This window comes from Dendrobates tinctorius, unplaced genomic scaffold (genome assembly GCF_039654945.1).
Source record: "Dendrobates tinctorius isolate UK_male_01 unplaced genomic scaffold, ASM3965494v1 ptg000051l, whole genome shotgun sequence".
Lineage (NCBI taxonomy): Eukaryota > Metazoa > Chordata > Amphibia > Anura > Dendrobatidae > Dendrobates > Dendrobates tinctorius.
This window is the reverse complement of record NW_027361719.1, coordinates 23,849,274-23,876,450: the sequence shown is the minus strand read 5'-3', so window position 1 is coordinate 23,876,450 and position 27,177 is coordinate 23,849,274. Positions and strand designations below refer to the sequence as shown.

General features: G+C 41.4%; 1 protein-coding gene across 2 annotated transcripts in view; it reads right to left on the bottom strand.

The window, feature by feature from the left end:
- TAC3 (tachykinin precursor 3) overlaps positions 1 to 27,177 on the bottom strand; it is a 211,697-nt gene that overhangs the window by 26,471 nt on the left and 158,049 nt on the right. For both annotated transcript variants that reach the window (XM_073576858.1, XM_073576859.1), the window contains exons 3-6: positions 14,576 to 14,678; positions 10,544 to 10,579; positions 6,923 to 6,976; positions 3,826 to 3,892 (exon numbers count right to left, since the gene is read on the bottom strand). In XM_073576858.1, coding sequence (XP_073432959.1) covers positions 3,826 to 3,892; positions 6,923 to 6,976; positions 10,544 to 10,579; positions 14,576 to 14,678 — 260 coding nt within the window. The remainder of the gene's footprint in view (positions 1 to 3,825; positions 3,893 to 6,922; positions 6,977 to 10,543; positions 10,580 to 14,575; positions 14,679 to 27,177) is intronic.

Genomic DNA, 27,177 nt, shown 5'->3' with positions numbered 1-27,177 from the left:
GAGCATGCGGATAACCCTGGGGTCGTCACCATCGGCGACATTATAGGTTGTGTCGGCTATTTTCCCCACTACCTGGTAGGGCCCCTGCCATGCAGCATGAAACTTATTCTGCTTAGTGGGCTCTAACACCAGGACCTTCTGTCCTATTTCCAAAGTGCGCTCTCTGGCCATCCGATCGTACCATATGCACTGGCGCTGCTGGGTCGCCTGCATGTTGTCACGTACAGCCTGAGTCAGCTCCTGTAGGCGGTCCTGGAATTCCACCACATAGGGTACAATAGGTACCCCTTCTATGAGGCCCTCCCCTTCCCAGTGTTCCAGCACTAAGTCTAGGGGTCTCCTTACCCGTCTCCCGTATACCAGCTCGAAAGGGGAGAACCCCGTGGATTCTTGGGGCACCTCCCGATAAGCAAACAGGAGGTGTGGCAAGAATTTTTCCCAGTCCCTGTAGGTCCTGGTAAAAGTCCCAATGAGCTGTTTTAATGTCCCGTTAAAGTGTTCACACAACCCATTGGTTTGCGGGTGGTACGGTGCGTTTCTAATGGACTTTACGCCGCACAGCTTCCACAGTTGGCTGGTCACCTCTGCTGTAAACTGGGTACCCTGGTCCGAGATAATCTCCCGGGGAAATCCAACCCGTGAGAAAACCTGGAGCAGGGCGGCCGCCACCGTCTCTGCCAGTATGTTAGATAACGCAACCGCCTCTGGATACCGTGTGGCATAATCTACCACAGTCAATATACACTTTTTCCCCGACGGACTGGGTTTGGCTAATGGCCCTATCAGATTGACCGCTACTCGGCTAAATGGTTCCTCCACAATGGGGAGGGGGCGTAATTTGGCCTTGCATCAATCCCCCCTCTTGCCAATGCACTGACAACTGTCACAGGTCTGGCAGTACTGATGAACATCATAGGTTACTCCCGGCCAAAAGAAGTTTTGTGTCAGATGATGCCTGGTGCGACTGACGCTGAAGTGCCCGGCCAAGGGTATATCATGAGAGATTCGCAGTAGCTCCTGCCTATACTTCTTGGGAACTACCAGCTGTTGTTTTATAGTGGGGCTCGTCCCTGTGTGGTGCTGCTCTGTGATCCGGTAGAGGAGTCCCTGCTTCCATACAAGCTGTTCCCCTTCCAGTACTCCTCTCCCCTCCTGTGCCTTCCCACGATATCTCTCTAATGAAGGATCCTCAAGTAACTCCCTCTTAAATTCATCTGGGGTGGCCCAAGAAATGTGTCTGGCTATGGGAATACGTGCAGGGCTGGGATGTCTTACCTGGGCCTCCTCTGAGTGTGATTCCGCCTCCGCAGCTCGAGCTTGTCTCCGGGTGGTCACAGGATAGGTCTCAGCCTGAGGGGCCACCGAGAATGCAGAAATGGGCCCCAAGTCATTTCCCAGCAAGACGTCTGCAGGCAAATCCTCCATCAAGCCGACCTCAACAAGGCCATCCCTGACTCCCCAGTTCAGGTGAATCCTGGCAGTGGGTAGTCGATGTATAGCTCCCCCTGCTACACGGACTGCCACTGTCCGGTCCGTCTTCTCTTGGTCCCAGACGAGATGAGGCTTCACAAGGGTCAAAGTTGCTCCGGAATCTCTTAGTCCCTGCATACGTTTCCCATAACCCACACGACCTGTCGATGCTGTTGTCGATTATCTGCCCGGGCTGCCTGCACGGGGTCCACTTCATGCAGCACTTCCTCCATCTCTTCCACCCCTTGGTTAGTCGTAGCCCCCAATGCTGGGTCAGCTTCGCCTTGGTAGCAGTGTACAGCAGCCCGGCTGAAGGTAGCTGTTCCCGCCTTTGGCCACTGGGTATGCTAAGTTCGGTTGGGGCATTGTCTTTGCAGGTGGCCCAGCTGATGGCAGGTGTGGCATCGCGCCCCAGGGGGACTGTGGTAGGCCGGTTTTCTAGCTGATCCCCCTACAATCTTCGGTGGTTTTGGGCCCTCCAGGTCCATGGGCGGGCCCCTAGTGACCACCTTTGATCCAGAGAACTACGGCCTCCTGGCATCATGATGTTCATCGGCCAGACAAGCGGCTTCCTCAAGAGTCGTTGGCTGCCTGTCCCGAAGCCATTCCTGTGTCTCGGTTTTAGTCCATTAAAGAATCGTTCTAACAGGAATAGCTGGAGGACGTCCTCCTTAGTGGTTGCTTGGCTCCCTTGTACCCACTGTAGCAGTGACCGCCGTAATTTACAGGCCCATTCAGCGTGGGTATCGGTTACGTGTTTTATAAGTCCGCGGAACTTTTGGCGATAGGCCTCTGGTGTCAGCGCATACCGGGCCAAGATCACTTCTTTGATCCGCTCATAGTCCGTACAGTCCTCATCGGGTACCGTGCGATAGGCGTCTGCTGCTCGGCCTGTCAGCTTGCTGGCCAGAATCTGAACCCGTTCCTCTGGCTTTACTTGATGAAGGGCACACTGCCACTCAAAGTCCTGCAGAAAGCCATCAATGTCTTCCTCTGCCTCCCCCAACTGTCAGAAGACATTGTACTGGATCTTTTTGTGGCTTACTGTTGAAGGTACCTGGTCGAAGGCCAGAGCTCCCCCTGCTCGCTGGCTCTCCTCTCTCCGCTCTGCCATCTCCATCTTGGCCAGCTCCACTTTGGTCCGCTCTGCCATCTCCATCTTGGCTAGCTCTATCCTGGTCCGCTCGGCTATCTTTTCCTTCAGATCAGTACGCACATCAGCCATCACCTCTCGTATGATCTCTACCGCAGGGTTTGGGCCATAGAACGCCAGTCTGTTCTTTACCTTCCTTTGGAATTCGGTCTCCTCCACGTTCACATTGGGGGGCGCTGCACTGTCGTGTTCCATGATGGCTGCTATCAAATCCGCTTTTGTTTTGTTGCTGGTGATCAACTCTCAGGCTTCCACCAGATCTTTTAATATAGTCCTCTTTAACTTCTGGTAGTTATTTTCCATTCATTCCTTTCCTCCTGTAGAAGGGGTATCAAATCCCGCTGTCTGCCACCATTGTAACTGGGTCTACCAAGCTGGGGCACCTCTTTCAGTACCACCCCGTGTTTTCGGAGGTCCACTCTGCGTTGACTGGAGTCTGAATGAATGACGCTGGCTGGAATTCCTCTGAGTGCATGGGCGCATATAAAAGATCACTGCTTCTCCATGTATTTCCAGTCTGACAACACTTTACTCACAGGACACAGAATATACCACACAGATACAGTGGGCCGGCCAATAGACAAGCGTCAGGCCAGACATGCATTACAAAAGCAGCAGGTGGCCGGAGCCTGCGGATGTTTACAGTGGAAAATGCAAAGGTGGGGGGAGGGTGGACAAAAAGGGGAATGCTGATACATTAGGGACATGCATCTCTCATAGAACCTATTATACATCCATATAACTGCACAACATATTCTGGGTGCTAAGTGGTTCTGTAACACGTAACATAAACCATCTGGCCATCTCTTTAAATGCTACTGTACACCATTTTTAGAATTATATAGTGAATTTGAGACTTTCATTGATGGTTAATATCTCCTGTTCCCTCACTAGAGGTTTACTTACCTATATTGGGTTAAACTCATAGGGGGTTGGGTTATGCTTATACATGCTTGAGTCATTGTGTTATATTATATTCATTGGTAACATGAGATTTTTTAAGGTGCTTTTTCGTTATGTATTTATGCCCTGTGTCACCTGCATTAGCAGTGATGCTATGTTTTTATTTTTACATATTTTGTTAATAAAATTTAATATTTTAGCCCAAAAACTCTTTTGATTCCCGTTCTGCTCATTTGGCTCTATAGGGGATGTTGTTGTATTTTGTGGTTAATATACTGTATAACTGAGCAGATACTTACTTCATTCGGCATTTTGAGGAGTACCTGGAATCAGGCTCAGCTTCATTCTCTTCATTATTTGGGTTGCCTTGAAATATTAAAGATTTAAGTGATAAGTATATGAAAATAATAAGGTATCTAAACAGAATTGTCTTCTGTTCCGCATATAAAAAAATACTTAGATATATTAAAATATTAAAAGAATTATCTCGTTTTCCTAAAAACTATTCACAAAAATCCTGATACATGGTTAGTCATGAAATGCAAATACATGAATGGGCTCTATAGCTTCTGGCAGTTTGTGTTAAAGTGTATACTGGGAAAAATGTCCTTTTCAATTGCTGAACTTGCAGACTGGTATTGTGAATGTTCCAGATATCTGAAAGGGCTTTGGAAAAAATCTATGCACAGGCTACAGATGCAACCTGTACATGCATGGAGCAGTTCTTCAATCCGAGAAATCGTCAACAATTTGCTTAATGTGGGTTTATGAGGAATCGCTCCTGTCAAACCAAGCTAATCAGCTTTTATGAAGAGGTAAGCTATAGACTGGACCAAGGTGAGTCATTGGATGTGGTATACCTTGATTTTTCCAAAGCGTTTGATACCGTGCCACTCAAGAGGTTGGCACACAAAATGAGAATATTGGGTCTGGGGGAAAATGTGTGTAAATGGGTAAGTAACTGGCTTAGGCCTGTTTCACACATCAGTTTTTCCTGTCAGTCTAAATCTGCCAAAATAGCGGAAAACGGATCCGCAGGCGGACTGACAAACGGGGGACAGCGAATCCGCCGATGGTAAAAATTTAAAGGAACCGTCCCTGGGGAAGAAGGAAAAAAAAATCAAAAATTAATACCGGCGGATGTAGTGGTATCAGGAAGGGAGCGGGCATCTGCGGTGAGCGATCATCTCACGGAATGTGGGTGAGTAGCGATGAGGGAGGAGATCGCGCAATGCCATGAGGGAGGAGATCGCGCGATGCCATGAGGGAGGAGATCGCGCGATGCCATGAGGGAGGAGATCGCGCGATGCCATGAGGGAGGAGATCAGGCGATGCGAGAAATGGGGAGATCGGGCAGAAATGGAGGAAGCAGGTAAAGAGAGAGAATTTTCATCCAGCAGCGACACTTGATTCAGGGTTAAAAGGGGAAAATACGGATCCGGAAAGCAAAAAAAGTTGCATGGTCCGTTCGGTTATCTTAGCGGACGCCACAATTTTGGCGGATCCGCACAAATACGGACGCAACGGACGATCATCAGTCAAAATCCGCCGATAATGAAAGTCAATGGGGAAAAAAACGGATCCGCAAATAAAAATGGCGGATCCGTTTTTTTGGCAGATCGGCGGATCTTGACTGATTGTGAAAAACTGAAGTGTGAAACAGGCCTTAGTGATAGAAAGAAGAGGGTGGTTATAAATGGTATATTCTCTAACTGGGTCGCTGTGACCAGTGGAGTACCGCAGGGGTCGGTGTTGGGACCTATTCTCTTCAACATATTTATTAATAATCTGGTATACGGTTTATACAGTAAAATATCGATATTTGCAGTTAATACAAAACTATGTAAAGCAGTCAATACAAGAGATGATAGTATTCTGCTACAGATGGATCTGGATAAGTTGGAAACTTGGGCCGAAAGGTCACAGATGTGGTTTAACAATGATAAATGTAAGGTAATACACATGGGAAGGAGGAATCAATATCACCATTACACACTGAATGGGAAATCACTGGGTAAATCTGACATGGAGAAGGACTTGGGGATCCTAGTTAATGATAAACTTACCTGAAGCAGCCAGTGCCAGGCAGCGGCTGCCAAGGCAAACAGGATCATGAGGTGCATTAAAAGAGGTCTGGATACACATGATGAGAGCATTATACTGCCTCTGTACAAATCCCTGGTTGGACCGCACATGGGGTACTATGTACAGTTTTGAACACTGGTGCTTAGAAAGGATACAATGGAACTAGAGCGAGTACAAAGGAGGGCAACACAATTAATAAAGGGGATGGGGAACTACAACACCCAGAGAGATTAGCAAAATTAGGATTATTTAGTCTAGAAAAAAGATGACTGCGGGGTGATCTAATAACCATGTATAAGTATATAAGGGGACAATACAAATATCTCTCAGAGGATCTGTTTATTCCAAGGAATGTGACAGTCACAAGCGGGCATTCTCTGAATCTGGAGGAGAGACGGTTTTTCCACCAACATTGAAGAGGATTCTTTATTGTTAGGGCAGTGAGAATCTGGAATTCCCTGCCTGAGGAGGTGGTGATGGCGAACTCAGTCGAGGAGTTCAAGAGAGGCCTGGATGTCTTCCCGTAGTGTAACAATATTTTATCTTACAGTGATTAGGTTCTTTAGAAGGACGTAGATCTGGGGATTTATCCTGATGGAATATAGGCTGAATTGGATGGACAAATGTCTTTTTTCGGCCTTGCTAACCATGTATGTAACTACTGTATGTATTAAAAGTGGTCCAAGTTTCCTCAGTGTTTTGGTTCTGAATTGCATCAGTGTTTGGTCAGTGTCAGTTTTTACCATCTGTGTTTTTAATTTTCTCATGTAAATAAATACATAAATTTCAAAACAGCTCCTATCCACTACATCATCATTGTATTGTCATCAATGCAGTCACGGTCTGCTGTCAGTGAGTTTTCATGGACTTGTAGACTTGCATGGGAAATTTGAATCTGCGACTTGTATCAAAAGCAGACATGAGAACAGCCACTTAGAATATAATGGATCTGTGTCCTGTCCATGAAAACACTGATAGAATCAGAAATTTTGGAAGTGTGAATGAGATTTTTGCATCACAAAGATCACTGTTGTAGCAAGTCTCGTAATAAAATGTATAAGTAAATCTGCTGAGATATGATGTGGCGAGCTGTTCTCGGTACCTTGGAGCACTTTATTACAAGGGATGTCACAATCTCTACTCATGTGGGTACCGTTTCTACTCCTCCTGTTATGAGATTTAGTTTCTAAATGTGGCATATTGCAAAGAGAGACCCTATATGTGTATGTCTTTGTGGGATGAAAATGTAACATGCTGACACAATTTTATAGTTGTATAGACTGGATTAGTTTTATGGAAATAAAGACATACCTGTCTGTAAATTTCTCTTCCCCATTAAGCCCACAAAAAAGTCATGCATGTCTCCTGTAAGGTAAAATTGGAAATTATTTTTTTTTACGAAAGCTTAAATTTCAAACAATGTCTTAATTTTCCTATAAAAATATTAATATTTATAGCCCCTGTTACATTGCCAGATTTTTGTCATGAAAAAAAATCATACCAAGAAGAGTAATTTTGGAAACTTTTTCCGCTCTCAATGTTACTGATAATCTGCACAAATCTATTGAGAAGAAAACTGAAATCTTTTCAGGTGGGTAAAAGCAAAATATTGTGGCTGCATTAATATTCATACCCTTAAAGGGGTTGTCCGACCTTAGGCTACAAGTCTCCAATGTGCACTGGGAGTGGGTAGGCACGTGACAGTAAGTTAGAAAAACACAATGAAGCAATAATCAGCTCACCGGGTTGAGAAATGCCTGGAATGAGGGTGCGGTGCATGGAGGTTTCAGGCTGGTTTCCCTAGCAAGTGAACCATGAGAAAAGGGGAATATCGACAACCGCAAAATTCATTATAACATCACATTTATTTGTAGATTAAAACATGAGAAAGTAAAGTTTAAAAAACATGTTAGTACAACGGTCGACGCATTTCAAGCTCATGAGCAAGAGCTAGTGTAGCTCGAAACATTTTGGTCGTTGCGCTAACATTTTTTAAACTTTACTTTTTCATGTTTTAAACTACACTCACTGGCCACTTTATTAGGTACACCTGTCCAACTGTGTGTTAAGACTTAATTTCTAATCAGCCAATCACATGGCGGCAACTCAGTGCATTTAGGCATGTAGACATGGTCAAGACAATCTCCTGCAGTTCAAACCGAGCATCAGTATGGGGAAGAAAGGTGATTTGAGTGCCTTTGAACGTGGCATGATTGTTGGTGCCAGAAGGGCTGGTCTGAGTATTTCAGAAACTGCTGATCTACTGGGATTTTCACGCACAACCATCTCTAGGGTTTACAGAGAATGGTCCGAAAAAGAAAAAAAATCCAGTGAGCGGCAGTTCTGTGGCCGGAAATGCCTTGTTGATGCCAGAGGTCAGAGGAGAATGGGCAGACTGGTTCAAGCTGATAGAAAGGCAACAGTGACTCAAATTGCCACCCGTTACAACCAAGGTAGGCAGAAGAGCATCTCTGAACGCACAGTGCGTCGAACTTTGAGGCAGATGGGCTACAGCAGCAGAAGACCACACTGGGTACCACTCCTCTCAGCTAAGAACAGGAAACTGAGGCTACAATTTGCACAAGCTCATCGAAATTGGACAGTAGAAGATTGGAAAAACGTTGCCTGGTCTGATGAGTCTCGATTTCTGCTGCGACATTCGGATGGTAGGGTCAGAATTTGGCGTAAACAACATGAAAGCATGGATCCATCCTGCCTTGTATCAACGGTTCAGGCTGGTGGTGGTGGTGTCATGGTGTGGGAAATTTTTTCTTGGCACTCTTTGGGCCCCTTGGTACCAATTGAGCATCGTTGCAATGCCACAGCCTACCTGAGTATTGTTGCTGACCATGTCCATCCCTTTATGACCACAATGTACCCAACATCTGATGGCTACTTTCAGCAGGATAATGCGCCATGTCATAAAGCTCGAATCATCTCAGATTGGTTTCTTGAACATGACAATGAGTTCACTGTACTCAAATGGCCTCCTCAGTCACCAGATCTCAATCCAATAGAGCATCTTTGGGATGTGGTGGAACGGGAGATTCGCATCAGGGATGTGCAGCCGACAAATCTGCGCCAACTGTGTGATGCCATCATGTCAATATGGTCCAAAATCTCTGAGGAATGCTTCCAGCACCTTGTTGAATCTCTGCCACGAAGAATTGAGGCAGTTCTGAAGGCAAAAGGGGGTCCAACCCCTTACTAGCATGGTGTACCTAATAAAGTGGCCAGTGAGTGTACATATAAATGTGATGTTTTAATGAATTTTGTGATTGCTGGATCTTCCACTTTTTTTCGCTGACAGCAAGTATGTGATTTGCATACATACAGTCATTTGACAAATAGATGGGCGTGGCCTCACTCAATGCATTTGTATTAACTGAGGCTGGACACAGACTAGCTGGAATGTGGAAGGCTGTATGCTAATTCCATAATTGTCCACTCCTGAGACCTCACAGAATGCAGTACTGGATTCAGAAGTCAGAAGTCATATACAGTAATTGCAGACTAGTATCATAAGGCTGCACAACCCTTTAAGCTAATACTTTGTTGAAGTACCTTTACAATTGATGAAATTGTTCAGTCTTTTTTAGTAGGATTTTATCAACATGGCACATCTAGAATTGGTAATCTTTGCTCACTCTTCCTTGAAGTAGTGATCCAAATGTCTCGAATTGTGAAGGCATCTCCTGTTCACAGCCCCTTATAGGTCCACCCACAGATTTTCAATAGAATCCAGTTTTCTTCTCTGGCAGGGCATCACAAAACTTTTATTTTGTTCTGGTGAAGCCATTTCCTTTCTTGATTTGGAGTTTTGTTTAGGGTCATCGTCATGTTGAAAGATTAAATTCCACATCAGCTTTTTAGCAGAGGCCTGAGGATTTTCTGGCAATGTTGACTGATATTTGGCAACGATCATAACTCCCTCCACCCTATCAAAATCCCCAGTTACAGCTGCAGAAAAACAGACCCAAATCATAATGCTGCTTCCACCATCCTTCCATGTGGTTATTTTCTTTTGGTGATGTGCAGTGTTGAATTTTTTGCCAGACATACCCTTCAGGATTATGGCCATAAAAGTTCAAGTTTGGACTCACCAGACCATAATGCATTTTTACACATACTTTTAGCAAAATTAATTTAGATTTTGACAAAACAGTCAGGCTTGGTTGTTTTTCTTTGTAAGAAAAGGCTTCTGTCTTTCAACTCTTAATGTTGCTGTCCAGTTTTCTTCTTATCTTTTCATCAACTTTTTTTTCAGGTAATGTCACTGTTGGGTCAAATTCAGGCTACTTCTTGGTGACTGTCTTCATAGTTTTCCATGGTAGATTTGATGTCTTAGAAATTGTTTTGTACCCTTCTCCTGACTGATAACTTTGACCAATGATATACCTTAACTGTGTTGTAAGCTGTTTACAATTCATGGTTTTTGTTGTAAAATGCAACTAAGAAAATTTCAGGAAAATCCTACTAGAACATTTTAAACTTTATACGGGGTAAATTAGACTACTGGATAATTCTGAACACAACCACTTCCCCAATTTTAAGAGGGTGTTCACATTTAAGCATTCACATTATTTTAGTTTCGGTATTCTTATTTCCTCCCTCAAAATTATTTCAGTTTGTTTCTCAATGGATACGTACATGATTATCTGTGACATTAAATGTTAAAAAAGTTTTGAAATTACTCTTCTTGGTAGGATTTTTTTAAATGACTAAAACATGAAATTTTAACAGAGGTGTGTTCATTTTTTTATATCTACTGTATGTTCTTTGTGTGAATGTGTAAGCCATCCTACATGGAGAATCTTGCTGTAGAAGTAACAAAAACACAGGTCCTGTGAATAGCAGCCATTTAATTTCTCTACACTCCAATCCTTCACACTTTGAAATTGAATTTTTATCACATGTTATCATTTTACTTACGTTTTAAAGGCATTGATGATGAAAACTCCTTGGAATCTATAAAACAATGAACATTTTTTTTATAATGACTCATATGATAGTATTTGAAATGATATATTTTTATGCAAAAAATGTTAAACGAAAGGGTTAATACCCCGTGTTTTCATCACACCTGCTGCTCACATCTGCTTCCTGCCTGGCTGCTCTTTACACCCTACATACTGCTATCTATTATGTATAAATGTTACTTGTACTGCATTCTATGCCCCATTACCCTGCACTGCTATCTCCTTGGAAGTCTTATAAATAAACTATAGTAAAGTGATATTAATAACACATGCACTTTTTGCAAGGACAGGCTATTTTAACAAGCAGAACAATTTCATACTGGTTTTAATAATTTGAGTTCATAATAATAATAGTACATATTATTTTTATTTTCTCGCCTTTCAAAAGCCATGAATATTCTATGTTATAGTTACTGTATACATATATATGTATGTATATATATATATATTATATATATATATATGTATATACAGTGGGGGAAAAAGTATTTAGTCAGTCAGCAATAGTGCAAGTTCCACCACTTAAAAAGATGAGAGGCGTCTGTAATTTACATCATAGGTAGACCTCAACTATGGGAGACAAACTGAGAAAAAAAAATCCAGAAAATCACATTGTCTGTTTTTTTTTTTCATTTTATTTGCATATTATGGTGGAAAATAAGTATTTGGTCAGAAACAAAATTTCATCTCAATACTTTGTGATATATCCTTTGTTGGCAATGACAGAAGTCAAACGTTTTCTGTAAGTCTTCACAAGGTTGCCACACACTGTTGTTGGTATGTTGGCCCATTCCTCCATGCAGATCTCCTCTAGAGCAGTGATGTTTTTGGCTTTTCGCTTGGCAACACGGACTTTCAACTCCCTCCAAAGGTTTTCTATAGGGTTGAGATCTGGAGACTGGCTAGGCCACTCCAGGACCTTGAAATGCTTCTTACGAAGCCACTCCTTCGTTGCCCTGGCGGTGTGCTTTGGATCATTGTCATGTTGAAAGACCCAGCCACGTTTCATCTTCAATGCCCTTGCTGATGGAAGGAGGTTTGCACTCAAAATCTCACGATACATGGCCCCATTCATTCTTTCATGTACCCGGATCAGTCGTCCTGGCCCCTTTGCAGAGAAACAGCCCCAAAGCATGATGTTTCCACCACCATGCTTTACAGTAGGTATGGTGTTTGATGGATGCAAATCAGTATTCTTTTTCCTCCAAACACGACAAGTTGTGTTTCTACCAAACAGTTCCAGTTTGGTTTCATCAGACCATAGGACATAGGACCCAAAACTCCTCTGGATCATCCAAATGCTCTCTAGCAAACTTCAGATGGGCCCGGACATGTACAGGCTTAAGCAGTGGGACACGTCTGGCACTGCAGGATCTGAGTCCATGGTGGTGTAGTGTGTTACTTATGGTAGGCCTTGTTACATTGGTCCCAGCTCTCTGCAGTTCATTCACTAGGGCCCCCCGCGTGGTTCTGGGATTTTTGCTCACCGTTCTTTTGATCATTCTGACCCCACGGGGTGGGATTTTGCGTGGAGCACCAGATCGAGGGAGATTATCAGTGGTCTTGTATGTCTTCCATTTTCTAATTATTGCTCCCACAGTTGATTTCTTCACTCCAAGCTGGTTAGCTATTGCAGATTCAGTCTTCCCAGCCTGGTGCAGGGCTACAATTTTGTTTCTGGTGTCCTTTGACAGCTCTTTGGTCTCCACCATAGTGGAGTTTGGAGTCAGACTGTTTGAGGGTGTGCACAGGTGTCTTTTTATACTGATAACAAGTTTAAACAGGTGCCATTACTACAGGTAATGAGTGGAGGAAAGAGGAGACTCTTAAAGAAGAAGTTACAGGTCTGTGAGAGCCAGAAATCTTGATTGCTTGTTTCTGACCAAATACTTATTTTCCACCATAATATGCAAATAAAATGAAAAAAAAACAGACAATGTGATTTTCTGGATTTTTTTTTCTCAGTTTGTCTCCCATAGTTGAGGTCTACCTATGATGTAAATTACAGACGCCTCTCATCTTTTTAAGTGGTGGAACTTGCACTATTGCTGACTGACTAAATACTTTTTTTCCCCACTGTATATATAATATATATATAGCTCTGGCAAAAGTTTTAAGACCACTTCCAAATTTTCAGTTTGTCTGATTTTTCTCTTTATATTTTTGAGTAAAATGATGTCAATTGTTCTTTTAGACTACAAACTTCTGACGAGTCTCCAAATTTCCAAGCAATAAATTTTGGGGTTTTTTTTCTGAAAAGGAGAAATGGTCAAAATTAAAAAAACAAAACCAGTGCTTTCAGACCTAAAATAATTAAAAGAAAACAAGTTCATAATCATTTAGAAACAACAATACTAATGTTTTAACTCAGGAAGAGTTCAGAAATCAATATTTTGTGGAATAGCCATGATTTTTAAAAACAGCTTTCATGCGTTTTGACATGCTTGCCACCAGTCTTTCACACTGCTTCTAGCGCAAAAATTTAAGTAGTTCTTTGTTTGATGGCTTGTGACTATTCATCATCCTCTTGATTACATTCCAGAGGTTTTCAATAGGGTTCAGGTCTGGAGAATGGGCTGCCCACGACAGGGTTTTATATAATATTTTTTTTAAAAATGTGATTTTACAGCACCACTTAAAACACTATAAAATGCATTTAAAAAATAAAAAAAATTCTTAAGTTACATTTGAAAAAAAAACAGCTCTTTCTTAATTCCATTGTTATGCCATTTAAGATGAACTGAACTGTATGTTGTGGGTCAGAATGTTTACACTGATACCAGATATCTAGATCTGTTTGTTTTCTATCTTTTGAAAACTAAAAACCTCTTTAAAAACTTCTTCAAAAAGAAAAGCTATGTCTCCATATCCTGAGATGCATACCTTACCTTCAATTTTCCATAGATGCAGTTTTGTGAAAACTTGTTTGCTTGTTTTTCAGTGGAGCAAGCAGATGTGAAGCCATTGATTTCGGTTAGATCAGCTGACTACTCATTACCGTATATATTTAGTGCTAAATTAAACAAACCCAAAATTGTACATTTCTTTCTGCATGAAAATTGAAATTTTTTTATAAACTTGTGTGAAGTTAGTCTCATTTGCGGATAGGTGATAAATGTGTTTAGAATAACCCCTTTTTAGTCACCACCTGAAGAGTCTGGCAGCAGACTATTCCCCTCTCGCATTAATATAAAGTTAAAGAGTTCCATTTGCATTTTTATGTCATTTTTCTTATTGGTATTGTGTTTTTTGCTGAAATTTTTTATTCTTAATTCTTGAAAATTAAGCACATATAACTTTTATAAATTTGATGCAAAGTAAAAAATGTTTTTTTTATTTTCATCTTTGATCTATTTTGGGACTTTCTAATTCAAAAACTTGCACGTTCATTAAATGATGTAAAAGTTTGTACCAAACTAGCTGCCATACAGAAAATCACTTGGAGTGGGATGTGGTAGGGGGAGGAGGGGAATGGAGTATATTTAATCTAAATATTGTCACTTTTTTAAAATTTCCAGTTGATGAATATTCAACCATACACATCTGGACAAGAAAAAACTCCACAATGGCGAACAGAAAAAAATATCAAAAATTGGGTGAATAAATAAACTAGGATATAAAAAATGCACAAATTAAATGAAGTAGGTGCAAATAAAAAACAGGCAAAAAAAAAATAAAAAAATAGACAAAAAAGTGCAAATGTACAAGTGTAATAATGAATCAGGCCCAAAGACTCAGCTGTAATGCCTTGTAAAACTGTGTACTAGGATGAAAGGCGAAGGACAACAACTATAGGGAACTTGTATGTGCTTATCAGGGTTTTCTATGAGTCCTCCAGTTAAGTCCGACACTCCAAAATAAAAACATATTGACTGGTAATTGACTTCCTATAAAATGCCCCTTGTATGGCTCCAATAAAGAAATGACATAATATTGTGTAATGAGAAATATAATAAATGGATAAATAAATGTATTTTTACTTTACCGGAGTCTCTTCTGCCCATAAGTCCAACAAAACCATCATATGAATTGTCTTCATAAAACCTTTTCAGAAGTGATGCTGGAAATTTGTAGACATATGAAGATTTCTGTTTAAAAACATCAAAGATTTGGATTTAGTAGTGGTAGTTTTAAACTACATCATTCGTTTCTCCATATCATCTACTGAAAAAGAGGAAAAAATCAAAGTGAGGAGAAATGGTGGAAAAACTCCAATTACGCAATTGTTTTTTGAACTGGGGCCAAGCATGGGCACTATTCAGGATTAAAGTCCCATTTCTTGGGATTCCAATGCCCTCCTCATCTTGGAATCATTGGTAGTCTCAACAGTCAGACAACTCAGTGATCAGCAAAGTATGGATAGGAGACATCTTGTTTATATGGGAATAACCCTTTAGAGACTTAACCAATATCTTACTCTATGCATACTATCCAACTTTACAATAACATATATAATAACTTTGTTATTGGGGTTGTCCAAGCTGAAAGGAAAAGTCTGTCGTGATTTTATGTTATTGCAAATTGTCAAATTGTGATAGCACACAGTATGACGATTCCCTTGTATTCCCTGGGTGATTTTTCAGCCTGGACAATCCCTTCAGTAGTTGGATAGTATGTAAAGAGTATTTCTGTTTTAGTTTTATCTTTACTATAAACAGACATACTGTATATTTATATATATATATATATATAATATATATTGAATTTCTTTTGTGCATATGATTAGCAGCCTCCTAATTTTTGTAATATCACTATTTTAAACAGATGGAAATTTTTCATGATCCATCTTCAGTCACAGCTGTCGTGTAGTAGATAACACTGAGTAATTTTGGGCACAATGACAAATATGGATTTATGCCCATTATAACTCATATAAACAAGGGTTAGCACAGCACAATAGCAATAATCTTATTAGCCAAATGTAAAATAGTGATAAGCAGATTTTTCATCAAATACGACAATGTATTTAAAAAGCTATAGATATTTTAATATGATGAAATTGAACTAATAGTACAAACATGACAGCAAAGGTACAGACAGAAAGCAAAGAAAGCACATATTTGACCTAAGTCAGGGGTGGTCAATTAATTTTCCCGAGTGACCACATTGTTGCACTTGTTGTGGAGGGTGAAACTAATAGGTTGAAGTTAATTCTGCTCAATATTAATATTAACAACCCCTGTCTTGTTATAATTACTATTTTAACCCTTTCAAGACATTGTACGTACTCAGTACGTCTTTGTATGCTGATACTTCCAAAGACATACTGATAGGGAATTTAGATTGTGAGCCCCCATCGGGGACAGTGATGAAAATGTGTGCAAACTGTAAAGCGCTGCGGAATATGTTAGCGCTATATAAAAATAAAGATTATTATTATTACTATTATTATACTTACCGACCTAAGTTGTACAGAGTACATTCAGGCCATCGATAGCCATTACAGCATTTAGAAGGCATCGTGGGGGCCGATCATTGCCATGGTGAACTGATATCATTATTGTGTCAGTGCAGCAATGGATTATAACCACAATCAGGCTGCTGACAGTTAAAGTCCCATACTGGGACAAAGTAAAAAGATACATTTCTATTTTTACATTAAAAAAATAAACTAAAAAAATACACATTTGGCATTGCCGTATCTGTGACTACGCACCCCATAAAATGTCCCACTAGTAGACCCCTTTAGTGAACACCATTAAAAAAGGGAAAAAAACATGCTTTTTAATCATATCGCTGTACAAAAAGTGGACAAACTGCGACTAAAAAGATGATTGTAAATAAAAATAGAATCGCTGAAAATGTCGTCTTGTCCTGCAAACAACAAGCTGCCGTACAGCTCTGTCAGAGAAAAAATAAAAAAAAGTTATTGCTCTCCAGAATAAAGCGAACCAAAAATAATAATTTTTTCAATAAAATAGTTTTTACTGTGTAAAAGCGCCAAAACATAAAAAAAAATATACATGTGGTATCACTGTAATTGTACTGACAAAAAGAATAAAACTGCCTTATGAATTTTACCACACGTGGAATAGCATAAATCCCCCCCCAAAAAAAAATTTCTGAATTGATGTCTTTTGTTCAATAAAACGTCAACTCGGCCCTCAAAAACCAAGACCTTACTCCGAAATAAGGCAAAATTATAGCTATCTAAAAATGGCAATGCGTTTTTGCAATAAATCTGGTATTGCTGTAATTGCATTGACCTGAAGAATAAAGTTGCCTAATCACTTAAACCACACGAGGAACGGCATAAAAAATAAATAAAACCAATTCTTCACATGCTGTTGATTTCTTATTTCCGTCTCTCAAAGATTGCAGTAAGGCTAGGCTCTTACACTGAAATACGTGATTCAGACAGAACCGCCGTGGAAGATTCCCTATACTGAGGTAGATGGCGGCACTCTGGACGCTGTCTGGACGCCTGTGATCTGGCGAGTTCCGTCTTATTAGCGTGTATAAAAAAGTGCGGTCCTCCACAGTTTTGTGCACTTCTGAAAATAAGGAAACCGCTAAACAGAGGCCAGATGGAGTCCAGTGTAACTCTGCTGCCTCATTATAGTAAATGGATCCCTTGGGGGTTTCATCTGAATCAAGTCACTCAGAGATTTAGAAGGAAACCCAAAAGTTAGTGCTCTGTGTAGAGCACAGGATAAATGTAATTCCAAATGTTATGTAACATTACCCCAATAAAAGCTTCAACTTAATCCATCATCTGTCAAAGGAAATTTAGGGGGCTTCTACGTTACTGGTAGGACAAAGGTTCTGGAAAAGTGCTATGGCTCCTCACCCCCAAAAACAATCCAGTAAATTCTGAATTCCCAAATCCATATTCCCCCCCCCACCTTCTCAGCTCCAGAGTGCATAAACCACATATAGTGTTCATATGTTTGGTATTACTGTAGTGAAGAGCCCGCCTAATTTATGGGTGCGTGTCTCCAGAAACTCAAGCTGGGCACAATGTACTGGTCACTAGAATATTCTGGTCACTACAATGGCAGTTTGCAATTTACTCAGTAGCATCCACTACTGCTTGTTTCTGGAAAAATACCCATGGAGTCAAAATAATCACTACACCGATAAATAAATTCCCAAAGGGGTATAATTTCCAAAAGGGGGTCACTTGGGGAATTCTGTTCTTCTAGCTCTTAGGGGCTTGGTATATGGAGACCACAAACCATTTTAGGAAAATCTGTGCTCCAGGAGGCAAATAGCGCTCTGTTGCTCCCGAGTCTCACCGTACGGCTAAACCTTAAACCTTAATCAGCACTATACAGCCACATAATGGTATATTTCCGTATTCAGCAGAAATTGTGGGACCAATTTTGGAGCCATTTTTACACATTTGGCCATGTGAAAATGTAAAATCTGGGGCTAAAACAATTTTTTTGTGGTAGAAATGTAATTCATTTTTATTCACTGCGTAATGGTATAAAATTCTGTGACACATTTGTGCTGTCTTTATGATCACTGGGCTCTCCCAGTGGGTCATGACACCCGCAAACCATAGCAGTAAAATCTACACTACAATATGGTGCTCCTTCCCTTCTAAGGCTGGGGTCACACTTGCGAGAAACTCGCACAAATCTCGCATTTCAATACCTGGCACTGCCACCGGCACTTGGACGGGAGCGCTCAGCTGCATAGAAATACATGCAGCCGCACACTCTGGTCCGAGTGCCAGCGGCAGTGCAGGGTATTGAGATGCAAGACTTGTGCAAGTTTCTCGCAAGTGTGACCCTGGCCTAAACTTTACACTCTGCCTGAAAAGTAGTTTTTATGAGTCTAGGAGTACCAATGCATGACAATTTGAACAGAATGTGTATGATGACCTCCTTTATGAGTCCCTTATTTTTGGCAGTTCTTGCTTCCTTCATTAATTACACTAAAATTTCCCATTTTTTAATAAAAAAAAATCAATTTTGGTTTGCTTAAATTATTTATTTTTGAAATCCTTTTTAAATTTTGCCTCATATGTAACTCATAAGGATAAAATGTTTCTTAACATTTTTTTTCCTGTAAAATGAAATATAACGATCCATTTTTGGATCTATGTCAGTTTGGGCTTCTCAGATATAAACTTTTTTCCTTTCTGGCCATCGGGGTTAATGTCAATTTTTCCCCCCGGTGGCCGCTGGTGTTACTACATGTTTAGTTAGTCAGCTGGTGGTGACCACTCCCACCTTCCTATATAAAGTCACCTGGTGCATCAGCTGACTGTTGGTTATGACAGGTCCTTTTTGGATACCAACCGTGGTGAAGACTGGAGCTACCTGGTGCAGTGGTGGTTCAGCTTGTCGGGAGCAGTGGTGGTTCTGCTGAAGAGAGGAGCTTTCTGGAGCAGTGGTGATTCTGCTGAAAGCTGAGTTCAGGAGCATTACTCTGCTGCACGGTGCATTGGCAGCAGAGAAAGCTAAGTGTTGTTTTGTCTGTTGTATCTCCCCTTGGCGTTTTATTAGTGCAGCAGTGGGACCAGTGTCTGCACTTACCAATTCCCTAGTGAGGGATAGGTGCAGGGTAAGTGAGGGGCAAGGTATCCTGCTCGGTGACGATTTGAAAGAAGCCATATAGGGATGTCAGTTTAGTCCAGGACTCAGCCACAGCAGAGTGCAGGAGGTGTTCCCTTCCCTGTTCCCTATAGCAGGGCCCACCGTTGTTTCCCTGGTGTCCCCTGTTTGTCCAGCTGTTTGGTGACCGACCAATCGTCAGGTCATGCCACACAGGGCCAGTCACATATTGTGACATGAAATTTCTTGTCACTTTGGAATGTTGTATTGTCACTTTCTAAAGTGGAGTAAAAGTATGACAAATTTGATCTCACAAGCAATCTGGGAGTCAGAGATGCTTTCAGGGGTCTTCCCCATGCTGTTCTCCTTCCATTCAGCACTTTTCCCATCCATTTGATCATTTTCGCTGTCCCCTCCAGAACACTTTGTAGGGTCTGCACAAAAAAAGCTCAGCTTTAACATCGACTCCCATTATACTCATTACTCGAAATGAGTATGCGAGTATTAGGAATTGCTCGGTTCGAATAACAAGCAACTGAGCATTTTAGTGCTCACTCATCTCTATTAATAAACTTCTTAAATGTGGTTGTGAGCACCTTGAGGGTTGCAGTTTTTAGAATGGTGTCATTTTTGAGTACAGCTCTGGCAAAAATTAAGAGACCACCACATCAAAACCCTGGTCTCTTAGTTTTTGCCAGAGCTGTATTTTCTGTCATATTAATCCCTCAAAACCACTTCAAATGTGAGGTGGTCCCTAAAAAAATGGTTTTCGGGATAGATCACAAGCATTGTCTGGTGCTGTGGTCTCCCACTCTGGCCCGGCCGCCAGGATTGCTGCTCAGCACAGGCGTCAGTCCCGGCGTCTTGCTTAGGCTCGTGTGGTATACTTTTGGTTACTGCAGGTCCTCTAGCCAAGTCTATGGTAACTAGGGATATTCAGGTGCAGTCTTGCGCTCTGGAGTCTAAGTCAAGAGATCACCTTACTGAGCATGATGTGGCGTCTTCTCATTGGTGGTAGGACGTTAGCTGCTATGGTGATGTGGCAGCTCTGGATTGGTCCGCAGGCATTGTCATGGCCGGCTGGGCGTGAGTGTTTGGGGTGGAGCTTTGAGTTTAACCCTTTCACCCCCAAGGGTGGTTTGCACGTTCATGACCCGGCCAATTTTTACAATTCTGACCACTGTACCTTTATGAGGTCATATCTCTGGAACGCTTTGATGGATCCCGGTAATTCTGACATTGTTTTCCTGTGACATATTGTACTTCATGCTAGTGGTAAAATTTCATTCAAATAACTTGCGTTTATTTGTGAGAAAAACGGAAATTTGGCGAAAATGTTGAAAATTTCGCAATTTTCCAACTTTGAATTTTTATGCCCTTAAATCACAGAGATACGGCACACAAAAAACTAGATAACTAACATTTCCCACATGTTTACTTTACATCAGCACAATTTTGGAACCAAAATTTTTTTTTGTTAGGAAGTTATAAGGGTTAAAAGTTGACCAGCGATTTCTTATTTTTACAACACCATTTTATTTTTAGGACCACATCACATTTGAAGCCACTTTGAGGGGTCTATATGATAGAAAATACCCAAAAGTGACACCATTCTAAAAACTGCACCCCTTAAGGTGCTCAAAACCACATTCAAGAAGTTTATTAACCCTTTAGGTGTGTCACAGGAATTTTTTTGAATATTTAAAAAAAAAATGAACATCTAACTTTTTTTCACGAAAAAATACTTCAGGTTCAATTTTTTTTATTTTACCAAGGGTAACAGGAGAAATTGGACTGCAAAAGTTATTGTGCAATTTGTCCGGAGTATGCTGATACCTGATATGTGGGGGGGGGAACGACTGTTTCGGCGCATGGCAGAGCTCAGAATGGAAGGAGCGCCGTTTGACTTTTTCCATGCAAAATTGGCTGGAATTCAGATCGGACGCCATGTCACGTTTGGAGAGTCCCTGATGTACCTAAACAGTGGAAACCCCCTACAAGTGACCCCATTTTGGAAACTAGACCCCCCAAGGAACTTATCTAGATATGTGGTGAGAACTTTGAACCCACAAGGGCTTTACAGAAGTTTATAACGTACAGCGGTACAATTAAAAAATCATATTTTTTCCACAAAAATTATCTTTTCACCCCAATTTTTATTTTCCCAAGGGTAACAGGACCCTAAAAGTTATAGTGTAATTTGTCCTGAGTACGCTGATACCCCACATGTGGGGGTAAACCACTATTTGGGCGCATGGCAGAGCTCGGAAGGGAAGCAGCGCCATTTGACATTTTTGGCTGGAATTGAGATCGGACATCGTGTCACGATTGGAAAACCCCTGATGTACCAAAACAGTGGAAACCCCCCACAAATGACACCATTTTGGAAACTAGACCCCCTAAGCAACTTATCTAGATGTGTGGTGAGAACTTTGAACCCCCAAGGGCTTCACAGAAGTTTATAACATACAGCCGTACAATTAAAAAATCATATTTTTTCCACAAAAATGATCTTTTCACCCTCAATTCTTATTTTTCCAAGGGTAACAGGACCCTAAAAGTTATTGTGCAATTTTTCCTGAGTACGCTAATACCCCACATGTGGGGGTAAACCACTATTTGGGCGCATGGCAGAGCTCGGAAGGGAAGCAGCGCCATTTGACGTTTTTGGCTGGAATTGAGATCGGACACCATGTCGTGATTGGAAAACCCCTGATGTACCAAAACAGTGGAAACCCCCCACAAATGACACCATTTTGAAACCTAGACCCCCTAAGGAACTTATCTAGATGTGAGGTGAGCACTTTGAACCCCCAAGGGCTTCACAGAAGTTTATAATGCCCGGGCATGAAAATAAAAAAATCGTATTTTTTCCACAAACATGATCAATTAGTCCCCAATTTTTTCATTTTCCCAAGGGTAACAGGAGAAATTGGACCCCAAAAGTTGTTGTCCAATTTGTCATGAGTACGCTGACACACCATATGTGGGAGAAAACTACTGTATGGACACACGTCGGGGCTCAGAAGGGAAGCAGTGACGTTTTGGAATGCAGACTTTGATGGAATGGTCTGCGGGTGTCATGTGCGTTTGGAGAGCCCCTGATGTACCTAAACTATTGAAACTCCCCACAAGTGACCCCATTTTGGACACTAGACCCCCCACGGAACTTATCTAGATGTGTCATGAGCACTTTGAACCCCCAAGTGCTTCACAGAAGTTTATAACGCTCGGACGTGAAAATAAAAAAATCATTTTTTTCCACAAAAATGATATTTTTGCCCCCAATTTTTTATTTTCCTAAGGGTAACAGGAGAAATTGGACCCAAAAAATTGTTTTGCAATTTGTCCTGAGTATGCTGATACCCTACATGTGGGGGTAAAACACTGTTTGGGCACATGGCAGAGCTTGGAAGGGAAGGAGCACCATTTGACTTTTTCAACTCAGAATTGGCTGGAATTGAGATCAGACGCCATGTTGCATTTGGAGAGCCCCTGATGTGCCCAAACAGTGGAAACCCCCAATTCTAACTCCAACCCGAACCCCAACACACCCCTAACCCTAATCTCAGCCCTAACCCTAACCCAAGCCCTAACCCTAGCCCAAACCCTAACCCTAGCCCTAACCCCAGCCCTAACCCAACCCTACCCTAACCCTAACCCTAGCCCTAACCCTAACCCTAATGGAAAAATGGAAATAAATACATATTTTTTATTTTATTATTTTTCCCTAACTAAGGGGGTGATAACGGGGGGTTTGATTTACTATTTATGGCGGTTTTTATATTTGGCAGCTGTCGCACGCTAAAAGACGCTTTTTATTGTAAAAATAGTTTCTGCATCACCACATACTGAGAGCTATAATTTTTCCGTATTTTGACCCACCGAGTCATGTGAGGTCTTATTTTTTGCGGGACGAGTTGACGTTTTTATTGGTACCATTTTCGGGCATGTGACATTTTTGATCGCTTTTATTCCGATTTTTGGGACGCAGAATGAACAAAAACCAGCGTTTCATGAATTTCTTTTGGGGGGGTGCGTTTACACCGTTCCGCATGCGTTAAAATTGATAAAGCGGTTTTATTCTTCTGGTCAGTACGGTTACAGCGATACCTCATTTAGGTCTTTTTTATGTTTTGTCGGTTTTATGCAATGAAAACTGTTTTATATAAAAAATAATTATTTTTAGATCGCTTTATTCTGCGAGCTATAACTTTTTTATTTTTTTGCTGATGATGCTGTATGGCAGCTCGTTTTTTGTGGGACAAGATGACGTTTTCAGCGGTACCATGGATATTTATATGCGTCTTTTTGATTGCGCGTTATTACACTTTTTGTTTGGCGGTTTGATAATAAATCATTATTTTTTGCTTCGTTTTTTATTTTTATTTTTTAAGGGGTTCGCTAAAGGGGTTAACTAATGGGACAGTTTTATAGGGTGGGTCGTTACGGACGCGGCGATACCTAATATGTGTACTTTTATTGTTTTTTTTTTTTTATTTTCGATAAATGGATTTATTTGGGGGAATATATTTTTTTTTCTAATTTATTTGGCGATTTTTTTTTAATTATTTTAACACTTTTTTTAAATTTTTTTTTACTTTATTAAATAGTCCCAGGTGGGACTTCACTGTCCTGTGACAGATCGCTGATCTGTCACATCACAGATCACTGTGACAGATCAGCGATCTGTCACAGGCAGTGCAGAAGGCTTCCTCATGCCTGCGCTTTGCAGGCACTGAGGAAGCCAGCTTCCTGCAGGCCCCCCAAGGCCCCCGTCGCCATCTTGGATTCGGGGGCCTGCAGGAAAGGAGCCCCCCGCAGCAGCGCTGCACATTGCGCTGCCGTGGTGGGCTCAGGGAAACACGGAGGGAGCCCCCTCCCTGCCGATGCTTCCCTTTAACCCCCGATACACCGTGATCATGTTTGATCGTGGTGTGCAAGGGGTTAACGTGTCGGGGCGGTCCGTGACCGCCCCTGACACATTGTGCCGGGTGTCAGCTGTGATAATCAGCAGACACCCGGCCGCGATCAGCGGCGCTCACCACGTGGGTGCCGCTGATCGCGGTAGACATACTATCCCGTCCATGGGCATAGGGGCCCGGGTCCTATGGACGGGATAGTACGTCTGATGTCAGGAAGGGGTTAAAAGGCTCTCAGTGGCACATGCGGGCGTACTAGTATCATTCCGGTTCGGTGTGTGTGAATGGATACTCTACCACTCTGTCTGCACATGTGTGTATTTGTCTACCTTCTGAGTCTGAAGTTCTTATGGTTTATTCCGCTTGGCATCTGTCTCATCCATGTGTGCAGTTTGCACAGTTCAGTTACAGAGCAAGCACAAACCATGTGCTGTACTTCTCTGTGAAGTCAAGAGGGTTTTGGACTTAGCGTTATTTGAGTTATTTCTCTTGATTTAGCATCTGTTTTCTTCTAGGGTTCCATTACCACAGTTCAGCTACAGAGCAAGCTCCACCCTTTTGCACTACCTCTTTGTGAAGTTAACAGAGCTGGGTAATCTGCATTCTGTTCATACTGTGTGGAATTAACGCAGTCTGATTAAGGTGAACGCTCGCTGCTTCATTCTGTCATTGTTCACACTAGCAGCAGTTCTACATCTCTGCACACTGGACCCTGGGTTGCGATTGCACTTTAATTTATATTTTATTTAGTGCAATCCGCCAACCCTAACAATATCTCGTTGATTTAACGGCATAATAATTGAAAGTTTGAAAACTGCAAAATCTTCAACATTTTTGACAAATTTGCGTTTATTTCACAAATAAACACAAGTCATATCAAAGAAATGTTACCACTGTCTTGAAGTATAATATGTCACAAAAAATCAGTCAGTATCAGTGGGATCCGTTGAAGCGTTCCATAGTTATTACCTCATAAGGCGACAATGGTCAGAATTGTAAAATCTGGCCTGGTCATGAAGGTGCAAAGAGGCTTGGGGGGTAAAAGGGTTAAATTTATATTCATTTTATTAATAATGAGCAGCATTAACTATGCTGACACCCCCTACTTACTATATGAGTCCCAACACAGCCTCCTATATGCAGTATGAGTTTGCACAAAGTTCTACCTATATATTTTATGAGTCCTCCAATCTTCAGCCCCCTATATGCAGTATGAGTTTGATCACAGTCCTACCTATATATTTTATGAGCCCTCCAATCTTGCTATATACAGTATGAGCCCTCATATAGTCCCATTATATACAATATTAGCTCCCACACAGCCCCACTACATATAGTATGATCTCACACCTCCTATATACAATATGTGCCCACACATTACACTTTATATGGCATGAGCCTCCATACAACCCTCTATATGAGCAGTCTTTGCTGTGTGCACTGATGTCCCTCTATATAAAGTATGATGCCCCACATATTATTATTATTATTATTATGCATTTATATAGCGCCATTTATTCCATGGTGCTTTACATGTAAAAAGGGGAAATATAGACAAGTATAATAAACATGTGTAAGACAAGGGGCACACAAGTACATAAGGAGAGGGGACCCTGCCCGCGAGGGCTCACAGTCTACAGGGATGGGTGAGGATACAGTAGGAGAGGGTAGAGCAGGTCGTGCGGTGGTTCAGTAGACCGAGGATCATTGCAGGCTGTAGGCTTGTCGGAACAGGTGGATCTTCAGGTTCTTCTTGAAGGTTTCCGTTGATGGTGAGAGTTTGATGTGTTGTAGCAGAGGGTTCCAGAGTATGGGGGAAGCACGGGAGAAGTCTTGTATGCGGTTGTGGGAAGAAGAGATAAGGGGGGAGTAGAGATGGAGATCTTGAGATGATCGAAAGTTGCGTGCGGGTAGGTACCTAGAGACCATGTCACAGATGTATGGAGGAGACAGGTTGTGGATATCCTCCCTATATACAGTATGAGCCCCAAAATAGTCTCTCTATAGAGTATGAACCCCCACACAACCTTCATATATACACTATGAGCACTCAAATAGTCTGTCTCCCTATTTATAGTATGAGCCTCCACATAGCTACTCCATAAACAGTATGAGTCCCCTATATACAGTATGAGCTTCTAAATAGCTCACTATATATATATATATATATCAAATGAACACTATGAAGCTGTCTTTATACAGTATGACACCTCACAGAGCCCCATATATACAGTATGAGTCCTCACATAGTCCTCCTATACACAGACACCCAATAAAAACACACTTATATATATATATATATATATATATATATATATATATATATAAAAAAAACTTTCTCCCATTCTCCCGACGCTCTGCTCCGGTCTGTTCTGTGTGCCCTGATGCTTTGCACAGCACACACGAGGTAGTGATGTCATCATGTCTGCTGTCTCAGTCGCACACAATGAAGGATGGAAAAGGATCCAGCTGCTCCCTCCTTCACCATTATATCTACCTCTTTCTTCATTCTGAGGATGCAGCTACTGGAGAAATTGGGATGTTGGTGGGGGAGGGCAGCACTTGGGTCACTGTCTACTGCCCTTCGGCTGATTCGTTTTGCACTTTGCCCAAGTCTGACCTAAGGTGTATAAATTAAAGGGCTTCTCTGGGGTACACTTAGTTAAATAAAGTCTTGTAGATGTGTAAAATAAAAAACGGTGCTATTTCTCTTGCCTCAAGGCTCCAGTGTATCTTCACTGACCCTAGAGAGTAAGGGTTCCATTTATTATTTTATACATCCACAAGTTAACTAATAGTTTATCTTTGAAAACACCTTTAAACCACATTGTACTGTCATTTTTTTGCCCTTAATTAATATTGTCTTAAAGGGGAGAATAAAACGTGTATTTTATTTAACAAATCAAAGTATTTGGCACCTAATGAGTTAACTTTTTTTAAGTCCAAGTGGGTGTTATTAAAGAGTGTCCAATGGGAGAATGTATTTCTTTTTTCTGTATGAGTTGTCCAATGCATTTTTCTAAGTGCATGGTATCTACAATGAAACATGATGGTGTGGTGGTAGTGTTTAAATGTGTGGATGCATGAGTGCTAGCATTATATTGTCTTAGTTGGTGAAGTGAAATGAGACAAATATAGGCATACATTTATGGGATAAA